The 22,434-nt window shown below is 49.5% G+C and overlaps 1 protein-coding gene across 1 annotated transcript; it reads left to right on the forward strand.

Annotated features, from left to right (window-relative positions):
• Nucleotides 1-553: 553 nt before the first annotated feature.
• ANKRD16 (ankyrin repeat domain 16) lies at nucleotides 554-20,634 on the forward strand. The gene is made up of 8 exons (XM_054399814.1): nucleotides 554-891; nucleotides 3,189-3,409; nucleotides 7,247-7,289; nucleotides 8,867-8,975; nucleotides 11,415-11,576; nucleotides 17,106-17,184; nucleotides 19,097-19,296; nucleotides 20,534-20,634. Exons 1-7 carry the CDS (start codon nucleotides 554-556, stop codon nucleotides 19,255-19,257), a joined length of 1,113 nt encoding a protein of 370 aa, XP_054255789.1. The 3' UTR covers nucleotides 19,258-19,296; nucleotides 20,534-20,634.
• The last annotated feature ends 1,800 nt before the right edge of the window (nucleotides 20,635-22,434 follow it).

Consider the following 22,434-nt stretch of genomic DNA (forward strand, 5'->3'; position numbering starts at 1 on the left):
GGAGAAGGAAATTTCTCGTTATCCTGAGAGAGAAGAGAATTTCTGGTGCTACTAAGGGAACTGGGAATTTCTGGTGTTCCTGAGGGAAAAGGGAATTACTGGTTTTCCTAAAGGAAAAGGGATGTTTTGGTGTTCCTGGAGGGGAATAGAATTTCTGGTGTTCCTAAGGCAAAAAGGAATTGCTGATATTCATGAAGGAAAAGGGAATTTCTGTTGTTCCTGAGGGAACAGGAAATTTCTCATTTTCCTGAGGAAGAAGAGAATTTCTGGTGTTCCTAAGGCAAAAGGGAGTTTGAGGTGCTCCTAATGGAATTTGAAATGTCTGGCATTGCTGAGGGAAAAGGAAATTACTGTTGTTCTGAGAAATGTCTTGTTATCCTGAAGGAGAAGAGACTATCTGATTATCCTGAAGGAGAGATGGGTTTACCAAGGGAAATGTCCCTTTTTCCTGAGAGGGGCCAGGTTCTCTTATTCCGAAGGAAAAAATCCTTTCTGTGGGTGCTCTTCCCAACCCAAATCTTGCTTTTTGCCTCTTTTTTCTCACTCTCTAGCAATGGTGGAGGGGGAGAGGCCGCGGGCGCTGCTGCGGCTGGTGCAGGAGGGCCGGCTGGAATTCCTGCGGGATGAGCTGCAGCAGGACACCACCTTGGGCCCAGCAGTGCAGAAGCAGCGCTATGGGCGCCTGAGGGACACGCTGCTGCACCACGCTGCCCGCTACGGGCACCAGGATGTCCTTGCCTACCTGGTAGAGGTGTTGGAGATGGAGATTGAGGCGTTCAACAGTGACTACAAGAGACCTCTGCACGAAGCGGCCTCCATGGGCCATGGGGACTGTGTCTCTTATCTCCTGGAGAGAGGAGCAAGTGTGGACTGCTTGAAAAAGGCAGACTGGTAGGTCGCTGGTTGGCTTTGTGTGGCTCAGGAGGCTGTCTGAAAGGGGGTTGGATGCAGAATCATAGAACAGTAGAAGTGTTTTGGTTGGAAAAGACCTCTGAGATCATTAAGTACAACAGTTGCAGGCTGGGAATGAAACCAGTTTAGAGGCATAGAATCATGGAATAGCTTGGGTTGGAAAGGACTTTTCTAAGTCATCTAGTCCAATCCCTTGCAGTCAGCAGGGCCATCTTCAACTACAGCAGGTTGGTCAGAGCCCCAAACAACATCACCTGGAATGGTTCCAGGGATGGGGGCATCTACCACCTATCTGGACAACCTGGGGCAGAGTCTAACCACCCTCAGTGGAAAAAATATCTTCCTTCTCTTTATTCTAAATCTCCCTCTTTTAGTTTAAACCCGTCACCCCTTGTCCTGTCACAACAGACCCTGACAAAAAGTCTGTCCCCAGATTACTTCTTGGTCCCTTTAAGTCCCAAAAGGCCACCAGAGGATCTCCCCAGAGACTTCTCTTCTCCAGTCTGAACAGCTGCAACTCTCTCAGCCTGGCCTCACACAGAGAAGCCTGGCCTTCCACCATTGTTGTGGCCTTCTCTGGCCCTGCTCCAACAGGTCCATGTCCGTCCTGTGCTGAGGACTCCAGAGCTGGCCCCAGCACTCCAGGTGGAGTCTCAGCAGAGGGGCAGAATCCCCTCCCTCACCCTGCTGCCCACGCTGCCTGGGGATCAGCCCAGGACAGGTTGGCTCTGGGCTAAATTCCAACCCTATCACTGATTTCTCCAGGTTTATAATAGAAGCTGTAAATTACTGCTTCCTTAGCAGATCCCATTTAAGACACAGGTATTTATTCTTCCTCATTTCCCTGTCTGATGAAAAACGGTGATAATGATCCACATTTTTTCACGGTATCACAGAATGGTTTTGGCTGCAAAAGACCCTTCAGATCAAGTCCAACCATTAACCCAGCACTGCCAGGTCACCACTAAACCATGTCCTTCAGCACCACATCTACATGGCTTTTAAGCCCATGGAGCTGCAGGAAACACCAAGCTCAGGCTCAGCTCTGCCCCGTCATCCCTAGCATACACATGGCTCATCTTTTCATCAAAATCAACATCACTGGACATCTCTTTCTTCTCAGAACTCTCTTCCTGTCCTTATCTGTCCTTACAGCTGGAGTGTTTTATGCTTCTAAATACCAAATGTTCTTCCCAGACACAGGAAAACAGGACAGAACTATGGAAAACAGAGGGATCTGGCCAGGCTGGATCAGAATGAGGACAATAGGAAGAGGTTTGACAAGGTGAAGTGCGGGGGGGCAGAGTGGCTGGAAACTGCCCAGTGGAAAAGGACCTGGGGACATTGCTTGACAACTGGCAGAAGATGAGTCAGCATGTAGCCAGCAGTACCAGGGCAGGGGTTGTCCCCCTGTGCTGGTCACTGGTTAGGCCACACTTCAAATACTGGGTTTAGTTTTGGGCCCCTCACTGCAAGAAGACATTGAGGTGCTGGAGCGTATTCAGAGAAGGGCAACAAAGCTGGTGAAGGGTCTGGAGCACAAGCCTTGTGAGGAGTAGATGAAGGAACTGGGGTTGAGGCTGGAGAAAAGGAGGCTGAGGGGAGACCTCCTGGCTCTCTACAATTCCCTGAAAGGAGGTTGGAGCCAAGTTGGGGGTTGGTCTCTTCTCCCAAGTACCAAATGACAGGAGAAGAGGAAACAGCCTCACATTGTGCCAAGGGGAGTTTAGTTTGGACATAAGGAACAATCTCTTCCACGAAAGAGTTGTCAAGCTCTGGACCAGGGCAGTGGTGGAGTCTCCATCCCTGGAGGGATTTCAAAGTGATGTGTGGTGCTGAGGGACATGATTTAGTGGTGACATGGCAGTGCTGGGTTGATGGTTGGGCTTGGTGGCCTTAAAGGTTTCTTCTAACCAAAACAATTCAGTGATCCTATGCATGCAATAGCAGTGCTGTAACATCTCATGGCTCTGCCTTCAGCCTCTCTCAAACCATCCCAAGCCCTGTGATATGATAAATACAACATTAAGCTTGGAGAAGATCTTTGCCTTTAGCCAACAAAGTTTTCTCCTACCTCAGGGTGGTTTTAGCCCATCAATTTTCTTTCTGGCTTGCTTTCCACAGCTGGCACTGAGCTGCAGTGTTTTATGAGACAGGCCAGTTGGTGCTCCAAACAACTTTAAATCATGCTTCAGGATCAGACATCAGGACAAAAGCCGTCAAGACACTGGTCTTGACGTCTCTCTGGTTATGATGTTTGTCTTGTCCTCCTTTAGGACTCCCCTAATGATGGCTTGCACTAGGCCAAACCTGGAGGTGATCAAAGCTCTGGTGGAGCATGGAGCCAACCCACTGCTGAAGAATAAGGATGGCTGGAATTGCTTCCACATTGCGAGCCGGGAGGGCCATACCCATGTCCTCCAGTATCTGCTGGATGTGTCCCCAAGCAGCTGGGACACAGAGAGCACAATAAAGAGAACTCCTCTGCACACAGCAGGTAAGAGAAGGTCCTGTCATCACCAGGGTTGGTTGGGAAGAGTGGGCTGTGGCAGCAGCAGAGAGCAGAAAGGGGCTGATATTTCAGCTCCTGTTAATGTGGAGAAGCTCCTGTTCGTGCTTCTGCTAATTTAGCCTGGATATTAGGAAGAAATTCATTACAGTGAAGGTGGGAAGACACTGGAACAGGTTGCCCAGGGAGGTTGTGGATGCTCCATCTCTGGAAGTGTTCAAAAGCAGTTTGGATGGGGCCTTGAGCAACTTGGTCTAGTGGGAAGTGACCCTGCCTATGTCAGGGCAGCTGGAACCAGATGATGTTTAAGATCACTTCCAACCCAAACCATTATATGATTCTAAGCAAAGTGTGACCTGTCTTGATACAACACTACAGAGAAACTAATACGAAGTTACTAAAATTAAATGAGAAGAGCCTGGTGATGGATCTTACGAGGAGCTCACCTCTGAACTTCCGTCTGCTAATGGTGCTTGTCTGCATTTCTGCAGGATTTCACCTCAGGCCAGACACTCATTTTGGTAGTTTCCAGAGAAATAGAAAGATCTAGGCTTAATATTTCTTACTGATGAGTTAAAGATCAAGCTCGTAGGAGGCTGGAGGCTCCTCAGCTCCCATTTCACTGGACTTTGCCTCTACTCAAAGCATCTCTTTGTGGTACACAACGGTTAGATTCTCATGGGAATCATGGATTCATCCCAGGAACACTTATGATGACATGATGAAGGTGCCAGTCTCTTTTCAGTGGTGTCCTGTGATAGGACAAGGGGCAGCGGACACAAACTGGAACATGGGAAGTTCCACCTCCACTTGAGGAAAAACATCTTTAGTCTAAAGGTGCTGGAGCCCTGGAGCAGGCTGCCCAGACAGCTTGTGGAGTCTCTGTCTCTGGAGACTTTCAGAACTCATCTGGATGCCTTTCTGTGTGACCTGCCCTAGGTGATTCTGTTTTGGCAGGCGGGTTGGACTCAATCTTCAGAGGTCCCTTCCAATCTTCACCATTCTGTGATCACCCATGGACTTTGGCCTCCTTGCACCAGGGTGTTGGTCTTCATCTCTGCCACCCCATGACAGATATATCCAAGCTCCCTCAGCTCAGAACATGGTGCAGTACAAGAGGAAATGGATTGCAGTTGCACCAGGAGAGGTTTCGGTTGGATGTGAGGAACAGTTCTACCATAAAAGGGTTGTCAAAGCCTGGAACAGGCTGCCCAGGCAGTGATGGAGTCCCTATCTGTTTCAAAGCCATGTAGATGTGATATTGAGACATGGTTTAGTGGTGACCTGGCTGGGTTAGTGGTTGGACTTGATCTTAAAGCTCTCTTCCAACCAAAACCATTCTGTGGTTCTAAGCTGGGTAGTGGAGATCAAGTGTGGGCCTTCCCAGAGCTTAAATCCCCCCGACCCTGCCCTCTGCGAGAGTGGATGATGAAGGGAGCGAATGAGTGAAGGTCTCCACCTGTGCCACCAAGTCAGGGTGACATTGTGGGGCAAGCTCAGGATTGACCTAAATGTGGGACATGCCCCATCCCAGCATGTCCTATGTCTTGTCAGTGCCTCTACAGGAGACGTGAATGTGTGGAGTCACTGCTCAATCCTGTAGCTTCCTGAGTTCTCAAAGAATTTAATCAGGATTGACTCTCTGGAAGGACCTGAGGTGTGATGAGGAGACCCCTACTGTGCTGTAATTAATCTGTTGGATGTGTTGCTCCTTGCCTGTCATTCCCATTCCTTCCCCAGCCCTCAGGAGCCACCCATCCACTACACTGTGCTCATCAACAGTGACAGTCCCAGCCCGGGGATGTTGTCTGTGCCTTAGTCCTTGTGCTTGACCCAAGAGTGACAGATAGCTGAGGAAGTGTTGGATGTTTCAGGCTGTGTGGTGAGGAGCAGGTTGCCTGATAAATGGCTAATAGAATCATAGAATGGTTTGGGTTGGAAGGGACTCTCAAAGGTCATCTTGTCCAACCCCCTTGCAGTGAGTAAGGACATCTTTAACTAGATTAGGTTGCTTAGAGCCCCATCAAGCTTGATCCTTGTTTATTTATGGGTTCTCCTGTTCCTGATCAATCCCAAATCTTGTGTTTCCATGACTGGGCTTGGCAGCACCCTCTCAGACCTCTCCCCACAGAGATCTAGGGGTTGAGGGTTTGGGGACAGGGTGAAAATGGTCCTGAGGAGAAGGGTATTAGCTTTTGACCTTGAGTTTGAAGTCTCCTCCGTGTCTTGTGGTGCTTGGGATATGGGGGTACAGACAGTGAAGGTGGGACCCAGCATCTGGTTCTCACTGCTTCACAGAGCTGTCTACACCTCTTTGTTGCCGCCTCTTTGACTTTCCTTGTGGCAAAGCCATGATTTGGGTCACTTTATGGTTGTTTTAATGATCCAGGTTAGACCTTGGACCACATACTGTAGGAGCAGCTGGTGTGGGAGCAGCTGGACAGCAGGAAGGACAGGAGCTGCTTAAACCACCTTTGCCCCCAGTATAATTTTAAGTCAGGATGGTTAATTTTAACCCTTGGAGGCTGCTGCTTGTGGGGATGCTGGTGCCAGTAATTCCTGCCCCCTACCCCCACCCTGCCATGAAGCCCAGTTACACAAACACGGCTCCTGAGGGGCTGGAGGTGATGCTGGAGCTGCTGGGGGAAATCACATCAAGATGAACCACCCATCTCAATGAGTTCTCATCCCGAGGGTGTGGATGTGAGCACGTTAACCCATGACCATTCCAGCTGGCCTCCTGTCACAGTTATCCCTGGATAATTTTCATTCTTTTTTGGGTTGATTACTCCAGCTTTGCTGCTTCAAATATGTGTAGCCCAAGGCAGAAGAGCAGGGGAAATAGAATTAGAGGAAGTGGAGTGCAGGAGTGATCACTGCAGCTTTCTTGTGTCTCTGGCTGTTGAGGGAGGCAGTCGTGTTGTTGGTGGGTTTGCTTCATGTAGCTCAAGATTTTTATTTCAAAAATCCTTTCTGTGATGGCACTCTGCCTGTATTTCCATTACAGAATACGTCTGTTTGGAAGGGACCCTCAAAGGTCATCTTGTCCAACCCCCCCTGCAGTGAGCAGGGACAGCTAGGATCTGGGAGGATGGGAAGCACTGGTTGAGCTTCCAGAGCATTTATCATGCAGCTGAAGCTGAAGGTTATTGCTGGTAACACACATTTGTCAGGAACTCTGTTTCATCACAGCCTGAAGAAGCAGCTGTTTGGTTTGACTTTTTTTTTTTCTTGAATATATTAAGTTTGTTTTGCAAAATGACCTGTAGGAAAAAAAAAAAGCGCCAAATCAATGCTGTTCTTCCAGGAAGAATATTCTAGTGTGAGATGTTTGGATCTTTTCCCCACCATCCTGTTGTTTTTCCCTGCTGTCTGGGTGAGGATGCTTCATTAGGATGATGAGATGAGAGTGATCGGCAGTTGGAGTGGCTAAGGAAGAGGACTGGAGATGCCATCCAGCTGTGCAGCACCTCCCTGCTTTGTTTTCCCTTTTTGCTGCTCTTGGGTTTCACTTCAGGGGTTCAGAAATCCTTGCAAGAAATGATCTTCGTGTGTCAGCTTCCCTCTGCAGGTAGAGGCAAACCTTTGTGCAAGCTTTTTCTCCGGTGTTTTGCATGTAAGATCAGGGGGAGGCTTGAGATTTGGAGACCAAGTTTTTAATCACCAACCCCAAAAAAATCATCAACAGCTTTAAATTTAAAGCGTCTTGGAAGCTCTTCCCTCATCATGAGTAAGCCAAAAGGGTCAGAAATCTGATTATCTCTCAGTGTGGGTGGGTGGTGGCATGAGAGCATAACTGAAGGGTAGGTTTCCTCTCTCTCACAGCGATGCACGGCTGCCTGGATGCTGTGGAGCTACTGCTGGAGCGGTAAGCAGCCTTCTTCCCGCCACTGCCTCTGCCTCCTCGCTCTCCCCCCACCTCTCTCCAGGGTTTTTCCAGCCTTTCAGACACAAAGGGCATTTGTACTGCTGAGGAAGGCTGGTTGCACGGCTGTTCTGCATGCTATCCCGGGGCTGTCTCCCTGTCCTCCAGGGTTTTCACGGCTGGTTAGGAGCCTTGGAGACAAGGCTTGGCTCCAGATGGGCTCTGATGGACTCTGACTTCACGATGACATAAACCCTGCTTATGTAACTCCTCTCTTTTTTTTGTGCTGATTCATTCCTGTTGCTCCAATGTATCCGAGGCCCTACGAAAACAACACCAACAGTTCTCTGACAGCTCGGTTCTGGGTGCAGCTCCTCCAGGCTGGACTGAGCCTCCAGGCTTTATTTTTCAGGCTGTGGCTCCCTGGTGGCTGCTGTGAAGTGGCTTTCAATCACCTTCTGCTCAGTCATCATGACCCTGTTAGCTTCCTAACCAGCAGTCTTGGCTTCCAGAGCTAGAGCAGCTTTCCTCAGGCCACAGGTCCTGTTAGCCAACTCATTCCAGCCTTGATAATTCCTCTCCATGCTTGGCCCAGCATAAACGGAGCCCTGTGATTCAAGCCAGGCTTTCCATGGTAATTGTTTTTTCTCATTTCACTGGAGCTTCAGCCTAAGCGAGACCTGTGGGCTTTGAATTTTTGTCCATGTGGCATTGCTATGTGAGGATACAGGCCACAAAAATGATCAGAGGATGGAAGCCCTCTGCTGTGAGAACAGGGTGAGAGGTGGTATAGTTCAGGCTGGAGAAGAAAAGACTTCAGGGAGACCTTCTGGTGGCCTTTCAAGACTTAAAGTGGCCCAAGTGGTGATCATCGAACCATTGCAGTTGGAAAATACCTTTAAGATCACCAAGTCCAACCATTTTCTACCTCTACCAAGTCTGGTGCTAAACCATGTCCCTTAGCACCACATCTACACAGCTTTTAAGCCCCTCCAGGGATGGAGATTCAGTCCCCTTGCTGGGAAGCCTGTTCCAGTGTTTGAGAACCCTTTCAGTGAAGAAGTTTCTTCTAATATCCAACCTAAACGTCCTGTCATGCATCTTGAGGCCATTTCCCTTTGTCCAGTTGTTACTATGGAGAAGAGACCAACCCCCACCTGACTCCAACCTCTTTTCAAGGAGTTGTAGAGAGACAGAAGGTCTCCCTCAGCCTTCTTTTCTCCTGGCTAAACAACCCCAGTTCCCTCAGCTGCTCTTCACAAGACCTATTCTCCAGACCTTTCACCAGCTTTGTTGCCCTTTCTGGACCCACTCTAAAACCTCAATGTCCTTCTTGCATCAAGAGCCCCAAAACAATATTCAAGTATTCAAGGTGTGAGCTCACTAGTGCTGTGTACAGGGTGATGGTTTTAAAGTAGAAGAGGAGAGATGTACACTAGATCTAAGGAAGAAATGTTTTACACTGATGACACAATGGCCAAGGTTGCCTGGGGAGGTGGGAGATACTCCATCCTTGGAAACACGAGTAAGGGTTTTAGAGCCTCCAGTATGTCTGCCCTGACTTTTGTCTTCTCTCCCAGGTGTCAGTACAAACCTGACAGCAGAGACAGATGTGGAGTCACTCCCTTCATGGATGCCATCCAGAATGGTCACGTAGACATTGCCCGGCTGCTCCTGGAAAAACACCAGGTAGGTGCAAAAACCTTCCCTCCCTCCTCCAGAACCTAACCTAGAGCTGCCAGGAGAGGCCATCCACACATCCACCATAACCATGTTGTAAAGACGCAAATCTCCAAGTTTAAAATAGCTAAAGAAGGTAAATTTCGTTTGGAAATAAGCAAGGTTTTACCCAGTAAGGTCACTAAGACTCAGTTCATGGTGAAGATCTTCAGCTTGTGGTGAAGATCTCACTCTGGGGCAGGGAGATGTTCCCGTAGCTGGTGAAGGGGGGTGGAGACATAAAGCAGTGACAGGCGAGGACAGGTCATGCCCAGGAGCTGTGTCAAAGTCAAGAGCAGCATTTGGCCGTGCCAGGGGTTAGTGCTGGAGGCTCTTGGCAGTGCTGGGGCTGGATGACATGATGCCATCTGGCTGCAGCTCATCTCTGGCCTCCCTCTCTTGTGTTGTCTCCTAAGGATCTCCAATTTCCTCCAACACTGAGGCATAACCAGAGTGTCATTAAAGCCAATTGTGTACAGCAGGAACCAGACCACTGCATTATTTATTGGCTGCTGAATCGATGTGAGATGGTTGGAGCCCAACTAATGGCTGATTCTCACAGAGGTGGGGTTGGGCTTCTCATCTCCTTTGCTCTCATTTGGCATCTCTCCTGCACTGTGTCTGGGGTTCTTTGGACATTGTGCCAAACTGGTGCACCTCACTGGCCTGGCAGAAAGCTAGCATGGCAAAAACAGAGCATCTTTGCCATGGGGCAAGTTTGAGTTGTTCATCTCCCAAGGAACAAGTGACAGGACAAGAGGAAATGGCCTCAGGTTGTGCCATTGGAGGATTAGGTTGGGTATTGGGGACAATTTCTTCATGGAAAGAGTTGTCAAGTCCTGGTACAGGCTGCCTAGGTGTGTGGCGGAGTCCCCACTCTCAGAGAGATCCTTGGGGGGGGACCTTATTGCAGCCTTTCAGTAAGAAAGGCCAGTAAGAAAGATGGGACCAACCTTTTGACCAGGGTCTGTTGTGACAGGACAAGGGTGGATGGTTTGAAACTAAAAGAGGGGTGGTGAGGTCCTGTCCCAGGTTGTGCAGAGAGGTGGTAGATGCTGCATCCCTGGAAGTGTTCAAGGCCAGGTTGTTTGGGGCTCTGAGCAACCTGCTCTAGTTGCAGATGTGTGTGCCAAGGGTTGGGCTAGATGACCTTGAAAGGTCCCTTCCAACCCAAACCAGTCTTGAGATTCTGTGAGAAGATTCTTGTTGACCTCAGGAGATGTTCATGAGCTTGTCTTTGCTTATCTGGCCCTTACCAGGATAAAGCATCATACGAGTTTGCTTACGTTTCCAGTCTCACATTTCAGGCAATGAAGATGGAATCACTGATTCAGTTTCCTCTTCATGGCCTGGCTTGCTGCCATGAAGCAGCACTGGAAGGACTAATGGCAGTGTTGCTACCTTCTAGGTTTTATAAACCCATGAGTCAGGGCCACCAGACTTCAAGGACTGGATTATGATGCACTGATTGTTACTTCTGTTCCCCTGCCTGATCATATATCTTTGGGATTCACGTTCAGAGACTCACAGAAGAGAGCTTATGAGATCATCCACCCATCTGCCTTCCTCTATTTCTGAATAACTTGTGTCCAAGTTCTTCACCAGCATATAAAGTTTGGAGATTGGGTTGTTTCTTCCTGCTTTGAAAAAGAAACTCAGGAGAGAGGACTTGGTGACCTTTTTTTTTTTTTTGGCACTAGTTTTGCTTACCACTTAAAAACCTAAGCAGGGACCAAGCTCAGGTTCAAATTACGGTGCACTAGTAATTCTCCCCATCTACTCTGCCCTAGGGAGGCCACAGATGGAGTACTGGGTCCAGTTCTGGACTGCCCAGTTCAAGAGAGACAGGGAATTACTGGAGACAGACCTGCAGAGGTCACACAGATGCTGAGGGGCCTGGAGCATCTCTGTGAGGAGGAAAGGTTGAGAGATCTGGGGCTGTTGCCTGAGAAGAGATCTTCTCAATGCTCAACAAGAGCTAAAGGGTGAGGGGCAAGAGGATGGGGCCAGACGCTTTTCAGTGGTGCCAAGTGACAGGACAAAGGTCAATGGGCACCAACTGGAACCCAGGAGGTTCCATCTGAACATGAGGAGAAATTTCTTGACTTTGAGGGTGGTGCAGCCCTGCAGCAGGCTGCTCAGAGATTGTGGAGTCTCCTTCTCGGGAGAGATTCCAAACCTATCTGGACATTGTGATCCTGGGCAACCTACTGTGGGTGCCCCTGCTTTAGCAGGGGGGTTGGACTGGATGATCTCCAAAGGTCCCTTCTAACCTCCACTGTGCTGGAATTCTGTGATCCCTCGTGTTCATTGCTCTCACCACAGGCAGACATGATTCTGCTTGGGTTGGTGATTGTCCTTGAAGGTGTGACCAAGTTGTTCACTACTTTCCTTTTCCCTCCCTTCCAGGCCAGTCCTTCAGCTGTGGATGCTCTGGGCGCTCAGGCTCTGCACCGGGCAGCTGTGACAGCCCAGGATGAAGCCATCCAGTTCCTTGTCTCAGAGCTGGGTGTCAACGTCAATGAGAGAGCCACCACCCTCCAACTCACAGCTCTGCACTACGCAGCCAAGGTTCGTTCTTTGCCCAGGCTTCCTCTGTAAAGTCTTTGCCGGTTAGTGTGCTGCAATCAGGCTTACATTCCTAGGTTCTGCTCTGTCACTGCCTGTCTGCTCCTGACTAGTTCCACACCATGTTTGCTGGTATTTAGAGTCACATGAACTGTGACAGTTCTTCACCGGGGTCTTGCTCACCTAGTAGAGGAGCCATGAATTAAGTGCAGCTCAGATTTCTTTTTGTCTTCAGATCTGGGTGGTTTGAGTCCCAGAAGGTCAGCAGCTTGTTTCCATGTCAGCAGCTTGCTGGACAAAAGATGGCTGATCACAGAATTCCAGTGTGGTGAGGGCTGGAAGGGACTGCTAAAGATTATCCAGTCCAACCCCACGGCTAAAGCAGGGTCACCCACAGCAGCTTGCCCAGGATCACAATGTCCAGATGGGTTTGGAATCTCTCCAGAGAAGGAGACCCCACAACCTCTCTGGGCAGCCTGCTCCAGGGCTCCACCACCCTCACAGCAAAGAAGCTTCTCATGTTCAGATAGAACCTCCTGGATTCCAGTTTGTGCCCATTGCCCCTCATGCTGTCACTGGGTACCACTGCAAAGAGTCTGGCCCCATCCGCTTGCCCTCCACCCTTTAGCTCTTGCTGAGCATTGCTCAGATCGCCTCTCAGGCTGCTCTTCTCCAGGCTCAACAGCCCCAGGGCTCTCAGCCTTTCCTCCTCACAGAGATGCTTCAAGCCCCTCAGCATATTTCCAGCCACTGGACTCTCTCCAGTAGTTCCCTGTCTCTCTTGAACCAGGGAGCCTAGAACTGGATCCAGGACTCTATCTGTGGCTTCACTAGGGCAGAGTAGAGGGGAAGGAGAACCTCTCTTGGCCTGCTGGCCATAGTCTTTTCCATGTACTTGATGCACTGTGAAAAAGCAGCTGTTTGTCCCAGTAGGCTGGGTACTGGCCTGCCCATGGCCAGACCTGAGAAAGGACATCTGGAAAAGCTGAGGGAGCTCCCCGGCCCTTATCTGTGTCCTTCATACAGGAGCTGTTTTGTATTCCAAGCAGAGTTGGAGTTTTCTCTTCCTCCCATGCCTGTGTAAGAAGCAGAGCCTGGTGGGCTGTGGGACCTGCAACACTCCTGGGAGCACAGAGCAGATCCTAAAAGCCTCACCAGTGACCAGGATCACTCCTGGGATCCTGCTGCCTCCCTTCTGCTTGGTGCTGTCCACAGTTTGCATCACACTGGGAAGGCCTCTGCTCAGATTCCTGCATGATCAGGGAATGCAAGAATGGTTTGGGTTGGATGACTTTAAAAGTCTTCTAGTCCAACCTCCCTGCAGACAGCAGGGACATTTGCAACTAGAGCAGGTTGCAACTAGACCTGGAATAGTTCCAGGGATCGGACATCTACCACTTCTCTGCAACCTGGGACCGGTTCTCACCACCCTGAGAGCAAAACATTTTGTCCTTCTCTCCAGTCTAAATCTCCTTCTTTTAGTTCAAAACCATCCCTCCTTGTCCTGTCACAACAGGCTTTCTTCTCAGCCCCTTTAGCTCCTGAGAGGCCACCGGAAGGTCTCCCTGGAGCCTTCTCTTCTCCAAGCTGAACAACTGCAACTCTCAGCCTGTGCTCACAGCAGATGGCTTCCAGCCCTCCCATTATTGTGGCCTTCTCTGGCCCTGCTCCAACAGGTCCATGTCCTTCTTGTGCTGAACTTTAACTTGCAGCACTCAGAGCCTGGTCTAGACTTGTAGTGGGAACCAAGCAGCATCCCAGCGCCCCGCTCCTACAAAAGCATCAATAACACTTACTGGGAGTGCTGGCAGCAGTCTTCTCTTCTAGCAAGGACCCAGCCATGGTGTTTTTGGCTCCCACAAAAGCAGGGTTTTTTTCTCCCAGCTTCCCTTCCTCATGCCCTGCTCAACCATATTGAAAGCCCTTTTGGTTGCCAAGGGTACATTTAGCAGCAGGGCTGCTGAGGAATATAATGTGCTTGGAGAAGATCCCAGCTCTGTCTTGGCCGGTGGCTGCTGATGGGGGAGTGATTTGATGGGTTTCTCTTCCTTCCCCAGGCTCAGTGTCACTTTGTGTTTACAGCATCATTTGTTTGCCTGGTTGGTTGGGTGCTTTGGTTTTGTGGTTTTTTTTTTTTTCACCTTCTTTTCTTGTTACTCTGTATTTATAAATACCTAAAAATCAAATTAAGCTTTCAACTCAATTTGCTGCCAAAGCTGTGGCTGCTAAAGCAGGACCTGGCTTCTTGTCTTTGCCGCTTGAGATGGCGAGCAGAGAAATGGGAGCCTGGAGCAGGGTGGGAGAAGATCCTACTGAGTTCTGCCATAACAGAGTGGGGAAGGAGTGGGTGGAGGGGATAAAAATAAAGAGCCTTCCCTTCTCATGCTGTGTGACAAAGGCTAATTCATGGTGTTGATGAAGTAATTACCAAGCCAGGCATGGTATTTAGGGAGAGAGGATTTATTTACTGTGGAGAAATGCAGGGTGGGGGCTGTGTTACATTTTCCCCTGCAGCGTTTCAAAGTGGCTACTGGCAGAGGAAAGAGTTGAGGAGGACACTGTGGGTCATGATGGTGTGTAAGCCTGTGTCTCCTCCTGGCTTGGATGGGTGGAGGCTTTGCTGTGTAAAAAGCTGTCCAGATGGGCAGGTCCAAAGAGTGGTGGGGAATTGAGTTAAATCCAGTTCGTGGCCAGTCACGAGTTGTGTTCACTGGGGCTCGGTGCTGGAGCCTGGTCTCTTTAATGTCTTTAGCTGTGATCTGGATGAGGAGATTGAGGCACCCTCAGTCAGTTTGCAGATAACACCACATTGGACATGAGTGTTGACCTGCTGGAGGGTAGGAAGGCTCTGCAAAGGGACCTGGCCGGGCTGGTCAGTGGGCTGAGACCAATGGGATGAGGTTCAACAAGGCTAAGTGCTGGGTCTTCCACTTGGGTCACAACAACCCCAGGAATGCTCCAGGCTTGGGGCAGAGTGGCTGGACACGTCCCAGAAGAAAAGGACTTGGGGGAGGGGTTGGTTGACAGCAGCTGAAGATGAGCCAGTGTGTGACCAGGTGGCCAAGAAGGCCACCAGCATCCTGGCTTGAGTGAGCAATAGGATGGCCAGCAGGACCAGAGCAGGATTGTACTGGGCAGTAGTGAGGCCTCACCTTGAGTACTGGGTTCAGTTTTGGGCCCCTTACTCTAAGAAGGGCATTGAGGGGCTAGAGCAGGTCAAGAGGAAGGCGATGAAACTGATGAAGTGTCTGGAGAACAGGTCTGGTGAGAAGCAGCTGAGGGACCTGAGGTTGCTCAGCCTGGAGAAGAGGAGGGTAAGGGAAGACCTCATTGCTCTCTACAGCTTCCTGAAAGGAGGCTGGAGCCAGGTGAGGGTTGGTCTCTTCTCCCAAGGAACAAGTAACAGGACAAGAGGAAATGAGCTCATTTTGCAGCAGGGGAGGTTAGATATCAGAAGAAACTTCTCTGAAAGGGTTCTCAAACACTGCAACAGTCTGCCCAGGGAGGCGGTTGAATCCCCATCCCTAGAAGCGTTTAAAAGCTGTAAATCTGTGGTGCTGAGGGGCATGGTGTAGCACCAGACTTGGCAGAGTTAGAGAATAGTTGGATTTGAAGGTCTTAAAGGTCTTTCCCAACTGAAACAATTCTGTGATTCCATGACTAAATACTGGAGTAATCCTTTAGGAAGTGCCAGAGGCTACCACAGGCAGATGTCCATCAGGCCACATCCACAACAGGTTCTGCTCTCTGAGCTGAATTCCACCTCAGGAAGAACAGCTCCTGATCCCTCTGGATTTCCAGGGTGGGTTAACACAGCTTTTTGCTGACATTTTGTCCTGTTAACCATCAGCCAGCTGCTGGTTCTGCAAGGTGAGGCAGGCACTCTGCAGCTCTTTGGCCAGCTGATGTTAAAAGCAATTTAATTGAGTTACTGGAGCAGAGGTGAGGACTGTAGAGGCAAAAACACGATCACTTGACAAATTAGTGCCCTGATTTGTTGTTGGGAAACATCTTTAGGTTGTGCCACCTACTTGTCAGAGGTTGTTTGTGTGTTAACTCCTCCATAGCCTGGGACAATCTTCCAAATTCCTCACACCTCAAGGTTTTGTGTGTGCAAGGTGGATCTGTTGACCACAGAATGGTAGGGGTTGGAATGGATTATCAAGTCCAACTCCCCCACCAAGGCGAGTTTACGTAGAGAAAGTCACACAGCAACATGTGCAGGCAGGTTTTGAAAGTCTCCAGAGATGGAGACTCCACCACCTCTCTGTGCAGTCTGCTCCAGTGCCTCATCACCCTTACGTTAAAGAAGTTCCTCCTTATCTTTAGGTGGAACTTCTTGTGTTCGTGTCTTTGCCCGTTACCCCATTACCACAATCAGGAGAATTGTGTGGGATCTACAGTTGTCTAAAAGCAGATCATCTGGATCAGGACTGGACTGAGTGTCTAGCACATCAGTCTTTGCTGTACCACCACCACCAGAGACAGCTCTGCACTGGAGTGTGATTTTAAGTGCCATTTGTCTTAATTAAACACTTTTGATTATAAGATATTGTGCTAAATGTTCATGGAGAGAATGATGCTCCTGGGATGCTGCTTTTTCACCTTCTGCATTGAAATTGCTGCTAGGGCCACTCAAAGGATGTGGACACAGGCTGGAGAAGCTGCCTGCTGGCTTTTCTCTGGCCAATTCCCATGGGATAATAGCAGCATATTTGCTGTGCCTGGGCAATCCCTGGCTAATGGACCTAACCTGCACCTGGAAGGGACCTTTAAAGGTCATCTCGTCCAACTGCCTTGCAATCAGCAAGGACATCTGCAACTTAAAGCAGGTTGCTCAGAGCCCTGAACTACCTGACTTGGAATGGTCTCACCATCCTCAGAGCAAAACATTTCTTTCTTCTCTCCAGTCTAAATCTCCCCTCTTTTAGTTCAAAACCATCCCTCCCTGTTCTGTCTCAACAGGCCCTGCTAAAGGTCTGTCCCTAGCTCTTGTTTTGGCCCCTGTAAGTCCTGAAAGGCCACCAGAAGGTCTCCCTGGAGCCTTGTCTTCTCCAAGCTGAACAAACCCAACTCTCTCAGCCTGTGCTCACAGCAGAGGGCTTCCAGCCCTCCCATCATTGCTGTGGTCTCCTCTGGCCCCACTCTAACAGGTCCACACCTGTCTTGTGATGAGATGTCCTCCTTGTTCCAGTTGCTACAGTTAGAGGAAACTTTTCCCCTGAAAGGGTTCTTAAATGCTGGAACAGTTTGCCCATGGAGGTGGTTGAATGCCCATCCCTGGAGATGTTTAAAAGCCTTGGAGATGTGGTGCTGAGGGACATGGTTGGCACCAGCCTTGGCAGAGTTAAAGAATGGTTGGACTTGATTTTAAAAGTTCTTTTCCAGCCTGAACAGTTCTGTGATTCTATGGTCTGAAGATGCTATTGTGGTTTAAAAAAAAAAAAAAAGAAAAATCACAGAAGACCTCATGAGAAAGATGCAGAGCTTGTTCTGAAGAAATAACCCAGGTGCCTCTGCTCCTCACCACAGGAAGGACATGCACACACCATCCAGACACTGCTGTCCCTCGGCGCTGATGTCCATGCCAAGGATGGAAAAAAACGTTCAGGTAAGGCCCCAGAGCTGCTTGTTCACCCTCTTGCAAGAGGAGCCTGGCCTCCAAAGCAGCCCATGATGTGTCTGCTCGGCCAAGCGTGCCAGGAGATGCCAGACTCATGCATGCAAAAGACTTTCAGTGCAGTGTGACCTCTGTAGCCTGGGTTTGGTGGGGGTTTTGCAGCTTTCATTCACTCTGTCTTCATTGCAGGAGTTTTTGATGTCTAATGGTGTGGTTGAGGATGAATCAGGGCCTCTGTTTTGGGGGAAGGACAGAGATGCTAATATCTGAAGGGGACCTACAGGCAGGCTGGAGAAGCAGTGTTTAGAAGGGCTTGTAGCAATAGGATGAGGGGAGATGGTTTGAATGGAGCAGGGTAGATGTAGATTGGACATTAGGAGGAAGTTCGTCACTGTGAGAGTGGTAAAATACTGGAACAGGTTGCAAAGGGATGTGGTTGAGGCCCTGTCCCTAGAGGCATTCAAAATCAGACTTGATGTGGCCCTAGGCAGCCTGATCTAGTTGGAGCTGTCCCTGCTCACTGCAGGGGGGTTAGACAAGGTGAAATCTGTGAATCTGTTTTTTACCCAATTTCTTTAGTGTGAGAATTTCAGGAGTTTTCTATCTTTGACACCATCACCTCACCATCAAATTTGGTTGGAAATAGCTAGTTTGAAACAATTTGGGTGGAGAAAATACAACTGCAGAAGCTCTTAAATCTCAATTTCTCAGCAAACTGCCTAGGAGCAAATACTAACCGAGCGCTTGAACGTAAATATGGTTGCCATGGTGATGCCAGTGAGTTGGCATTCCCAGCGGGAGAGTCTGAGGAGTCTCTTTCATCAGCATCTCTCTCTTAACAGGAGAAAAAAAAGTCGCTAGAAGTGGTTTCAGCCCCAAATTGGCAACTTACCCAGTTTTAGATTTGCTTAATAACATGCTTCAGTGGAGAGCATCTCTTAGGAGGCAAGCAGAAGTCTAGTGAGGAGTGGTTGAGGGGAGTGGGGTTGTTCATCCTGGAGAAGAGAAGGCTCAGGGTCATGTCCTCTACGACTCCCTGAAAGGAGGCTGGAGAGAGGTGAGGATCAGTCTTCTCCCAGGGAACAAGTGATAGGACAAGAGGTAAGTGGCTTCAAGTTGGGAAGTTTGGGGATGGGCTGGCATGTAGCAGTAGGACAAGTTGGATATTAGGAAAAATTTCTTCACAGAAAGGGTTCTCAGGCATTGGAACAGGCTGCCTGGGGAGATGGTAGAGTCACCATCTATGGAGGGCTCTAAAAGATGCGTGGCTTTGGTGCTGAGGGATGTGGTTTAGTGGTAGTAGCTTAGCAGTTAGTGGTGAGACTGTGAGTTCCAGGCAAGCAGTTGGACTTGACAATCTCAAAGGTCTCTTCCAGCCTCAACAGTTCTATGGTTCTGTGTGATTCTAGGACAAGAGGCAATGGTTTGAAACTAGGGAAGGGTGGATTTAGATTGGACATTAAGACGAAGCTCTTTACTATGACAAACGCTGGAACAGGTTGCCCAGAGTGGTGGTGGAGGGCCTGACCTGGACACATTCAAGGTCAGGCTTGATGGGGCTCTGAGCAACCTGATCCAGCTGGGGATGTCCCTGCTTACTGCAGTGAGATTGGACTAGATGACCTTTAAAGGTCTCTTCCAACCCAGTGCTTTCAAGGATTCTATAGTAAGTTGCTTCAGGGGAGGTTTAGGTTGGACATGAGGAACAATTTCTTCCCAAAAGGGTTGTCAGGCTCTGGGAAGCGGTGGAGTCACCGTGCCTTCAGGGCTTTAAAAGCCATGGAGGTGTGTTGCTGAGGGACATGCTTTAGTGGTGACCTGGCAGTGCTGGGTTAATGGTTAGGCTGGATGGTCTTAAAGGTCTCTTCCACAGTTTTCTCTGTGCCATCTTGTCCCCCCACAGCTCTCCATGCAGCATGTGCTGGGCAGCAGGCGGATGCTTCACGGGTCCTGCTCCGTGCTGGGCTGTGTGATGCCCCGGATAGCATGGGTATGCTGGCACAGCAGCTGGCAAGCAAGCCAGAGGTCATCCAGGTGTTCCAGGAAACCGATGTCAGAACCTGAGACCAACTGGGAGAGAGAAAGACATTTAATTTCAGCATGGTAGGTCAATCACTTCACTATTGAGATTTAGGTCAATGCTTGTTGAAACTGGCAGGATTTTTGCCTGAGGATTGAGCAGAGAAACCAAGCTTGACTCCTACAACAAGGGCGAGTGTAGAGCCTTGCATCTGGGAAAGAACAACCCCATGGACCAGTATAGGTTGGGGGCTGACCTGTTGTAGAGCAGTGCAGAGGAGAGGGACTAGGGGGTCCTGGTGGATGGAAGGATGACCATGAGTCAGCAATGCACCCCTGTGGCCAAGGCCAATGGCATCCTGGGGTGTATAAGAAGGGGGGGTGGTAAATAGATAGAGAGGTTCTCCTCCCCCTCCACTCTGCCCTGGTGAGATCACATCTGGAATGTTATGTTCAGTTCTGGGCCCCTCAGTTCAAGGACAGGGAACTGCTTGAAAGAGTCCAGCACAAAGCCACAAAGATGATGAAGGGAGTGGAACATCTCCCATGTGAGGAAAGGCTGAGGGAGCTGGTTCTCTTTAGGTTAGAGAAGAGGAGACTGAGGGATGACCTCCTTTGTGTCTATGAATATGTGAAGCGCGAGTGTCAGGAAAATGGAGCTAGGCTCTTCTCAGTCATGTCCAGTGATAGGATGTGGTGACTCTAAGCTTTATGTGAAAACAGCTGAGAAGTGAGGCTACATCTGGAGTCCTTGGTCCAGTTCTGGGCTGCCCACTTCAAGAGAGACAGGGAACTACTAGAGACCCAGCAGAGGTTACATGGATGCTGAGAGGCCTGGAGCATCTCTTTGAAGAGGAAAGGCTGAGAGCCCTGGGGCTGTTGAGCCTGGAGAAGAGCAGCCTGGGAGGGGATCTTCTCAGTGCTCAGCAAGAGTTAAAAGGGGGGAGGCAAGAGTTGGGACAGACTTTTTTCAGTGGTGCCTAGTGACAGCATGAGGGGCAGTGGGCACAGGAACCCACCTGAACAGAGGTTCCACCTGAACAGAAGGAAAATTTATTTGTTGTGAGGGTGGTGGAGCTAGCTGCCTAGAGAGATTGTGGAGTTTCCTTTTCTGGAGAGATTCCAAACCCACCTGGCCATTGCGATCCTCTGCAGCTTGCTGTGAGTGCCTCTGCTTTAGCAGGGAGTTTGGACTGGATGATCTCCAGAGGTCTTTTCCAATCTCCACCATGGTGGGATCTTGAGAATGTTTTCAGATGCCTGTGTCCAGCATTCCTGTCCATGGCAAACACCTTGACAACACAATTGCTTTATTTTGAAGATGGTTTGTGACGACTTCTGGGAAGTATCCAAGGGTCTGTCCACCTGGATGGGGAACTTGGGCACAGTCCTCCTGTCCAAGAGCAAGACGTAATGGCAAATCTCCAGCACTGTCTTTTATTTATTCTTCTTTTAAATCTGCCCTCAGGCAATAAAAAGATGCTGGGACATGAACACAGTGGCTGCTGTTAGCACTGATAATCAGGCACAAAAGGTCATGAAAAAATGAACATGAATTCAGCTTGATGCCTGCCTTTGCTGTCTTGACTTCCTGGTTCTGCTGTCACTTACTTGCTCCATGGTAGCAAGGGGTTAGGGCACCTTCGTGTCCTCAAGAGTGTGCTGCAGTAAACTGGGAAGAGCTGGGCAGCACGAAACCATTGCTTTCCTAGCAGACACCTCACAGTGCAAGCTTCTGGTCCCTGGGGAGGAATCTCAGGAGCAGGGCTCCATGCCATATGGCACTGAAGGCAGTTTGGAGCACAGCCTGGCAGCTGGGCACAGCTTCAGCACTGTCCTCTTCCACCGTTGGCACTGGCTCTGCAGCCATGGAGATCTAGTGACTTCATCTTGTAGGACATAGCTGAATGATAGAATTGTTTTGGTTGTAAGAGACCTTTAAGATCACTGAACCCAACCTTCAACTTAAGACCACCATGGGCACCTGAGATACACACAGGGTCAGCAGAAATGTCTGGATAAGTGGGAAATTGCCCAGAGAGGTGGTAGATGCTCCAAGCCTGGAAACATTCAAGGTGAGGTTGGACAGGACTCTGAGCAACCTGCTCTTGTTGAGGATGTCCCTGTTCACTGCAGGGAGGTTGGACTAAACAAACTTGAAAGATCTCTTCTAACCCAAACCATTCTATGATTCTCTGAAGTAGAATCATGTTCATAGAACTGTTGAGGTTGGAAGAGCCCTTCGAGATCATCAAGGCCAACTGCTTGCCTAGAGCTCACAAGCCCTTACTGGAAGGGAAGGCATTTGGAGTTTAAACAAAATTGATTTTGCTCTGGCAGCTGCAGCATCTTCCTCCTCAAGCACCTAGTCACCTGCTCCAGTGGTCTAGTCAGGTCTCCTTGTGATGCTGAGGACAAGGGCAGTCCTTATCCCTTGGATCCTCGTCACATGTAGCAGGCTTTCCTTTAGTTGGTGACCATGTAACAGAGGCCCTTTTGTACCTCTTCAGAGCTGGAGGTGATTTTCACTTCCTCCTGTTCCACTTTTCTGTGAGGTAAGAGGATTCACTCTCTAGCTGTTGTCTCTCAATGCTGGTGTCCCAACTAGCTTCTGGTACACGTGAGTCTAGAGCTGGAGGACCTCCTGGCAAGGGTACATCACCACCAACTTTTTCGCTGTCTCTTCTGTCTTCTACTGCTCCCACAGCCAGACCTTCCAGCTCAACTTCTGTTCAGGCCAGCCTCAGCGTTTCCACTGTACATCCAGATGGATCATTCCAGTTCTCCAAGCCAATCTGCAGCTGCCAACAAGGCTGTCTGTCCCATCCCAAGCTGCCTGTGCGCCACTGAAAGGGGCTGAGAAGAAAGATGGGGACAGACATTTTAGGAGGGCCTGTTGTGACAGGACAAGTGGTTATGGGTTTAAACTGAAAAAGGGGGATTTAGAGTGGAGAGAAAAAAGAAATTTATTCCATTGAGAGGGGTAAGACCCTGTCCCAGGTTGCCCAGAGAGGTGGTAAATGCCCCCATCCCTGGAATCATTCTAGGTCTCTCATTCTAGGACTGCAGGGAAGCTGGACTAGATGACCTTCCAACCCAACCCATTCTTTGCTTCTAAAGACTAAAGCCATTTAAAAGGAACTGCTCTGCTCCCATCTAAACCACCATGGTGGGGTTTTGCCCACCTGATGGAACTTCACCTGCTTCTTCGTCACCCTGAGC

Source organism: Indicator indicator, chromosome 3 (genome assembly GCF_027791375.1).
Source record: "Indicator indicator isolate 239-I01 chromosome 3, UM_Iind_1.1, whole genome shotgun sequence".
In the NCBI taxonomy this organism is placed as follows: domain Eukaryota; kingdom Metazoa; phylum Chordata; class Aves; order Piciformes; family Indicatoridae; genus Indicator; species Indicator indicator.